At 42.2% G+C, this 8,103-nt stretch overlaps 1 protein-coding gene across 1 annotated transcript in view; it reads left to right on the top strand.

The window, feature by feature from the left end:
- The first annotated feature begins 2,136 nt into the window (after positions 1 to 2,136).
- LOC109923440 (ATP-binding cassette sub-family C member 10-like) overlaps positions 2,137 to 8,103 on the top strand; it is a 57,393-nt gene continuing 51,426 nt past the window's right edge. Inside the window, exons 1-3 of the mRNA XM_048596738.1 lie at positions 2,137 to 2,477; positions 3,100 to 3,292; positions 5,214 to 6,612. Of these exons, the coding sequence (XP_048452695.1) occupies positions 3,132 to 3,292; positions 5,214 to 6,612 (1,560 nt within the window). The 5' untranslated portion in view covers positions 2,137 to 2,477; positions 3,100 to 3,131. The remainder of the gene's footprint in view (positions 2,478 to 3,099; positions 3,293 to 5,213; positions 6,613 to 8,103) is intronic.

The raw sequence follows: 8,103 nt of genomic DNA, 5'->3' as shown, positions 1-8,103 counted from the left end.
GACAGGTCCAGGAAGGAGAGGGAGGTATCGGAAGTTGTCCAGGTGAATTTGAGGTTGAGGTGAAAGGTGTTAGTAAAGGGGGTGTGCCTCTTTCTGCACTGTGAGGATTCTATGATTCTTCATCAGAACTCACCTATTCTGATGAAGAGTCATTGGACTTGAAACTATAGTTCTGTTTTCTCCCCACAGATCCTGTCAGACCTGCTGAGTTCCATTAGCAATTTCAGTTTTTGTTTGTTTTTACAACTTCACAAGGTGCTAATGGCACCACATCTGGAGTACTGACAGCAGTTTGGTCCCTTATTTAGGGAAATGCATCATTTCATTGGAGGCAGTTCAGGGAAGGATGATCCTCAGTATGGAGGGATTGCTTTATGAGCAAAAGCTAAGTAGATTGGGATTCTATGCATTGGATTTAGAAGAAAGAAGGGTGACATTTTTGAAACATATAGGATTCTTAAAGGGCTTGACAGGTTAAATGCTGAGAGGATGTTTCCCCTCATGGGAGAGTCAAGGATCAGAGGGCACAAAGGATTTCTTCTCTGAAGGCTGAGTGCCTTTGTGGAACTCCTTGCCACAGACAGCTTTGAAGGCAGAGTCCTTGTGCATAATTAAGGTTGGGATAGATAGATTTTTTATCAGTAGTGAGTCAAGGTCGGCAGGAGAAAAGGAGGAAAGTGGATGTGAGGAATGTCAGATCAGTTATGATCCTGTTGAATGTGGAGCAGGTTTGAGGGATCAAGCAGACTACTCCTGCTCCTATTTCTTATGGTCTGAATACGATAAGAATGGATCTGACTCTGACCAACTGGATTTAAACATTGGCAGGCAATGTTTAAATGGGCTGCCTTTTAAGAATGAATCATTCAGGCAGAGTCAAAGTATATCCCCACCAAGGTGTGAAGCAGGGCAAGCAAACCCTTTATGATAAAAATATATCAGGAATCAGATGGAGAATAAGAAGTGTGCTTGTGACAGATGCCAGGTAGACAATACAGTTGAGAACTAAGCTGATTATAGAAGGTTCTGAGCTGAATTCAAAAAGCAATCAAGAGATGCAAAGAGTGGATATGAAAAGAGACTAGCATAGAGAAATGGCAGATGGAGTTTAGTTCAGATAAATGCGATGTTGCATTTTGGTGAGGCAAACCAGGGCCAAACTTACACAGTTAATGGTAGGGCTCTGGGGAGTGTTGTCGAAAAGAGAGACCTCGGGGTTCAGGTATATAGTTCCTTGAAAATGGTGTCACAATTAGACAGGGTGGTGAAGGCAGTGTTTGGCACACTTGCCTTCATCTGTCAGAGCGTTGAGTACAGGAGCTGGGACATCATGTTACAGCTGTATAAGACGATGGGTAAGGCCACATTTGGCATACTGCATACAGTTCTGGTCAACTGGTATAGGAAGGATGTTATTAAACTGAAAAGGGTGCAAAAAGATTTACAAGGATGTTATCGGCACTGGAGTGTTTGAGTTATAAGGAGAGCTAGATAGGCTGGGACGTTTTTTTCCTGGAGTGTAGGAGGCTGAGAGGTGACCTTTTTGAGGGTTATAAAAACACGACGGCATAAATAAGGTGAATAGCCAAGGTCGTTCCCCACGGATAGGGGAGTCCAAAACTAGAGGGCCTAGGTTTAAGATGAGAGGGAAAAGATTTAAAAGGGACCTGGGGGGCAACTGCAAAATGATCTTCCTGTGTGTGTTTCATCTCCCCAATGTAGAGGAGACCACATTGCGAGCAGTGAGTACAGTAGACCTCTCCCCACCTCATCTTTAGCATATATAACAACTTTGTCTTTGCTACAATCAGTTCTGAAGAGTATTCACTGGACCTGACATGTTAAAACTGCTTTTTCTTCACAGCTGCTGGAGTTTTTCCAGCAATTTGTATTTTTGTTTCTGATTCCAGCATCTTCAGTGCTTTGGGTTTTGTTTTTAGTAAGTTAACTGATTCCCCCATATATTAATAGTAAAGTTGTGGTTTGTGGAAGACTGGGGTCTGAAATAACAACAAAAAAGGGAATTTCCGCTTGGAGGTTTCAACCTCCGGGAAATAGGGAGTGCTCTCACAGATCACTCAAACAGTCACTCAGAGGTACCCATCTTGGTGCAAGAGCACCTCGTCGTTAGGGAGAGGGCGGAGTTAAGGTCCCAGTTTACAGTTTGCCGGAAAGCTTTCTCAATAAACAACAAAGTAAAATACTGCTGATGCTGGACATTTAAAATAAAACTGAACAACATTAGGATCATTTCGACTTGAGATGTTAACCCTCTGTTTGTGTTCACAGATTTGGCTTGGCCTGCTGAGTATTTCCTTTTTTATTTTTATGTCTTTATTTCAGTCAGAAACAGTCAAAAGGTGGAATCGAGAAATCACCTCAAACCTGTCGGTGGGAATAGACGGAAGGCTGGACCTCTGCATTATTTAAAAACTGACCGTTTCTTCAGTGACAAGCACCATTTCAATGATTTGTTGGTATTGCTAGTTCCCTCGTCTATTTTTCGTGAAAGTTTCAAATCAACTCCAGACCCTATCTAACCGCAAAAATCCAAACTTTCCTATGTTGGAGACACCAAATTTCACTGTCTAGTAATGATTCCGGTGTATAGGGATCGAGACACATAGACCAGTCTATATTTAAGTCATAATCTGTGCATCGAAATGGGGGATGCTGAATTTGGAAAGTGCCTGATTTGTCCATTCTTGGTTGCAAGACAGCTTTTCTCTCTGACTATTGTTCCAGGAAGGCCTTTGAGTGTTTCCAACAGAGGCAAGAAGTCAGTTTCCCGCCTAACCTTTGTGAACACTAATCCTCGATGTTGGTAGTTGGTAACAAATCTAACCTTAGCTTGGCTTAATGAACTGGACTGTATGCGATTGAATATTGGACCTTACAACTCGGGTGTACCGTCATTTGGGTGATGATTTGCTCACTAATCCATCAATGAAATAATACATCTTAAAAAAATTGTTGACTTAAAAATGTGCTCATTTTTGAGTGAAGATAATACCTTTATCAAACTGTTGCTGTTGTACAGCTGTTCTGATACTGTGCTTTTTGCTTTATTTATCTGATGTACTGTCTTTCCTTTCCCAGTTGTTACCTGATGCTGTGACCTCCCTCCCAGTATGGCTGACTTCCTCGCTGAATTGTGTGACACTGATCGTTCTAACCCATTTCCAGTGTGGGACAATGGTAGTGTTGGGTATTGCTTCACTCAACTTGTCCTTAATGTGCTGCCGCACACCGCTCTGGCTCTTGCCAGCGCCTGCTATCTTAATACCCCTCGGTATGTGAATTTCACACCCTTGATATCACAAAAATGTTACTGCTCAGTTTCAAACTGGGAACCTTGCGCACGGTTGAAGCCCATGATGACCAATGCCTCGAGGGGAGACAATGGCCGAGTGGTATTATCACTGGACTGTTAATCCAGAAACCCAGATAATGTTCTGGGGACACTGGTTCAAATCCCGCCATGGCAGATGGTGGAATTTGAATTCAACAAAATATCTGGAATTAAGAATCTAATGATGACCATGAATCCGTTATCGATTGTTGTTAAAACCCCTCTGGTTCACTATTTACAACAAGGTGCAGGGCTGGATGAACACAGCAGGCCAAGCAGCATCATAGGAGCAGAAAGGCTGATGTTTCGGGCCTAGACCCTTCATCAGACCCTTGCCAGCGCCTGCTATCTTAATACCCCTCGGTATGTGAATTTCACACCCTTTTCTGATGAAGGGTCTAGGCCCGAAACGTCAGCCTTTCTGCTCCTATGATGCTGCTTGGCCTGCTGTGTTCATCCAGCCCTGCACCTTGTTGTCTCGGATTCTCCAGCATTTGCAGTTCCTACTATCTCTGGTTCACAAATGTCCTTTGGGGAAGGAAACTGCCATCCTTACCTGGTCTGGCCTACGTGTGACTCTGGACCCACAGCAATGTGGTTGACTCTTAACTGCCCTCTGGGCAAGTAGGGATGGGAATAAATGCTGCCTGGTCAGCGACGCCCTCATCCCGTGAATGAATAAAGAAAAAACACTGCTTATACATGGCCCTGTGCTATTATATTCAGTTAATCAATTCCATGCATGGAGTTTGATGTTTTGATTTGATCAGTTTGTTTCTGTTCAGAGATTCTAAGGGTTTGTTCAAAGGGGTTGTATTCTGAGAGAATGGAGTTATATGTTGACAGATTATTAAATAGTTGGGCAAGATTAGTACAATTTGGGCATTGGTCTTGTGACAATCCTATTTTCTTGGTCCTTGCATGTGTTTTTCCCTCTACTGCTCTTGAAGACTTTAGTTTCTTGGGCATTGGGTTCCCTCTCTGTGGCACTTCCGCTAAGTGGTTATTATTTATGTGAAACCTGGCTGTACCAACATGGTATTCATATGTGGAAGGAGCAACACAGTTGTGTCGCATTCTTTCCTCTGTGTTCTTGCTGAGCACATTAATGCATTTTTCAGTAAGGCAGTTGTTGCTTCTTAATCAGGAACAAGAAGTATAGATGATTTCTCTATGGCTCTGTTAAAACATACTGTGCATTTTTTATTAAGGGCCAAAATTGTATAAAATACAAGAGGCAGGAAGCACAGAAGAAAAAAGATCCTCACAGAGTTGTGAAATTCACATGCTTGGTTATTTCAATGGATGGTTAGTTGAACGGACGTGTGAATAAATTTGAAAAATATAGAGTGAATTACCTTGCAAATGCTGATGTGGCTGGTTGGGCTGATCAGCCTGTTTCTATTTTGTCATTTTTAGAATAAGATTTAGATTTAATCAATTTAAAAATAAATATATTTAATACATTCAAGATTTTGAAAAATCTTGAGAATGGTAGCAGGTGCCACCTGTGTAATAATTTTTAGAGTCTTGATGGAAACTAAAGTGAAAAATTTCGGCCCGTAAAACAAGAAAACGCTGTAATTTGATTCTCAGTTGTCAGTTTCACTCAGAAAGGCTCCACGTTGACTGATGTAAACAAAGAAGAAATGCCCTCAGTGAAGTCAGGTTGCTGTTCTGATGTTATAGTTCAGTTGCATCTTGTGTATTGTAAAGAATGTTGTTCTGAATGCTGGACCTGAATTTGGGGCTTTTATTACTGACACTGATGTGCAAAACTATCCTAAGTGCTGACGTCACTTTCTTTGAGAACAAAAATGTAGTCATTTAAAATTTCCTGTATTTGATTTTTTTCTTGCAGATCCCGCTGGCAGAGTTTCACCTGGAGCTGGGAATGCAGAATTATTATTTCCTTCATTCAGGTGGCTCTTTTCCTTTTTGATGTGGTGACAATCATCTTTTTTCCAAATTTAAAAACTCTGTGGCTAGAGGTGCTGGTGGACTCTGTTGCTGTGATAGCCTGGCTTATCCATGGACTGGCAGTGGTTGCGCTCAGTAAGTCTCAGTATGGCCGCTCGCTGGGTCCAGCAATATTGCCTTTCTTTGCAGTCCTGCCAGCCCCTGCATTAATTATCATTCTGATAGCTGATTGCCAGACCAGACAGATCACATGTTCCGATTATCTTTCCAGCTGGCTGAGATTCATTTTGATCTGTGCAGAATTAACTTTGCTTCTTGTCTATCTGGTTGTGCTGGTTGCTTCCCAACCTGGAAGAGATGAAATGAGCCCAGAACAGCAACCACTGTTGCAAGATCAGACTGCAGGATCCGAAGGAGAGATTGTGGCTGAAGATGGAGCCAGCTGGATCTCTCACCTTTTCTACTTCTGGATGAATCCTATCATGAAGCGTGGCTACAAGTTGCAGATTAACCAACCCAATGATGTTTACCAGCTACCACTGAAACTTAGGACCCATAAAATTGAAGAGCATTTTCAGAAATGTTGGCAGAAGTGTGTTTTGGAGAATGCATCGAAACAGGAAAAGAAACGACACAAATCAGAATCTGATGGTAATCAGCATATTGATAGCCGTCAGCAGATTCGCAGAAGTTCTTGGCGTGAACAGCAGAGGTCTCAGGCACCCCAGAAAGATGCCACATCTACAAATGTTGACAAGGAAGTGCATCTGCTGTCTGTTTTGAATAAAGCCTTTGGCTGTCGCTATTACTCCCTTGGGCTGTTAAAGTTTACAGGCAGCATGTTAGGCTTTTCAGGACCTCTTCTTTTAAACTTGCTGGTTACTTTCATGGAGTCGGACACACAGCAAATGATCAAGGGTGTCTGGTATGCACTAGGACTGTTTCTCAGCACTTTTGCGGGTGCTGTTCTTCTCAACCAGTTCAATTACCGAGTCATGACCATTAGCCTGATGGTCCGTTCAGCTATAATATCTGCAATCTACCGCAAATCTCTGCGGGTCAACACAACAACTCTGTCCACATTCTCCGTGGGTGAGATTGTCAACTTCATGAGCACTGACACAGACCGGATTGTGAATTTCTTTCCTATCTTCCATGAGGTGTGGAGCTTACCCTTTCAGTTTGGTATCACTCTCTACCTTCTGTACCAACAGGTTGGTGTGACGTTCCTAGGAGGCCTGGTGGTAGGCTTACTACTGGTGCCACTAAACAAGGTCATTGCCAACATAATTATGGAGAATAGCAAGAAACTTCTAGGACATAAAGACGCAAGGGTCAAGGTAAGCCTTATATAGAATTGTGTAGAATTTACTGAACAAAGTCAGCCATTCTGTCTGTTGGTTTACAGCAATATTTATGCTTTATGCAAGTCTTTTCTTAACCCGCCTCATCTAACTCTTATTGGTGCATGATTTTATTCCTTTACTACCACTTGTAAGTTCCCCTCCAAACTGCTGCATGTACTATTTAACCATATCCTATGCAGCACCCTTTTTCTCGGTAAAGATAGAATTCATAGAAACATAAAAAATGGGTGCAGGAGGAGGCTGTTCGGCCCTTCGAGCCTGCTCCACCATTTAAGATCATGGCTGATCATGCAGTCTCAGTATTCCATTCTCGCTTTCTCTCCGTACCCCTTGATTCCTTTAGCAGCAGGGGCCACGTCCAGCTCTCTCTTGAATATATTTAACAAACTGGCCCCAACCGCTTTCCATGGGAGAGAATTCCAAAGGTTCACAACTCTCTGAGTGAAGAAGTTCTCCCTCATCTCAGTCCTGAATGGCTTACCGTTATTCTTTGACTGTGACCTCTGGTTCTGGACTTGCCCAACATTGGGAACATTCTTCCCACATCTAGTCTGTCCACCCTATCAGGATTGTATATGTTTCTGTGAGATCCACTCTCATTCTTCTAAATTCCAGTGAGTACAAGCCCAGCTGATCCAGTCTTTCTTCATATGTCAGTCCTGCCATCCTGGAAATCAATCTGGTCGCATCCTCTGACCTCATGCACCAATCCCCTTTGCAGCCCAGCAGAACTCCATCATTTATCAACAATTTACTATTTAAACGCTGATAGAAGACTTTTGGAGTCCCCTTTATGTTAATTGCCAGTCTCTTTTCATATTCTCTTGTTGCTAAAAATTCCTGCCTGAACCTCCTGTGTCTTCATTCTTTGTTGTGTTATTCACATGACACCTGCCTTAAGCATCCTTCATCTTCTTTTGTTTTTGTTATCCAAGGAACTCTGGATTTGACCACCTTAGCTTTTCCCTTCCTGACTCTGCCAAACTATCCCTTCTTTAAAGGTAATCTGACCATCGATTATGGTTTTGTCTGCCAAGTGGATTAGATCAATTCTTGCCCCTTAACCTTCCATTAATTACACTTTGGATTATTCCTTGCTCTTTTCTGTAGCGGACCTAAATATTTCAATCCCTGATTCATGTTGCCTAAATGTGCCCACACTGTTCCCCTGCTGAACCATTTGGTCTCCTCTTTTCCAAGAACCATGCCTTACAATGCCTCCTTTCCCATTACACTGGGAATATAAAGCTATCAAAAAAGATTCTCCTGAATCAGAGGAACTCATGCTCCTCTCTGACCTTTACATGATTACCATTCCAGTATGTATTCAGATAATTAATATCGCCTGTTTAATTACTCTGTACATTTTGCATCCCTCTGTAATTTCATTGCAAATTTGTTCCTTGACATCTTTCCCAATAGTTGCTGGTTTGTAGACTAAATTGAACTCAAACCAAATACAAT

The sequence above is a fragment of the Rhincodon typus genome, chromosome 5 (genome assembly GCF_021869965.1).
Source record: "Rhincodon typus isolate 14 chromosome 5, sRhiTyp1.1, whole genome shotgun sequence".
NCBI classification, from domain to species: domain Eukaryota; kingdom Metazoa; phylum Chordata; class Chondrichthyes; order Orectolobiformes; family Rhincodontidae; genus Rhincodon; species Rhincodon typus.
The sequence above is the reverse complement of the archived record's forward strand: the minus strand, read 5'-3'. Positions and strand labels throughout refer to the sequence as shown.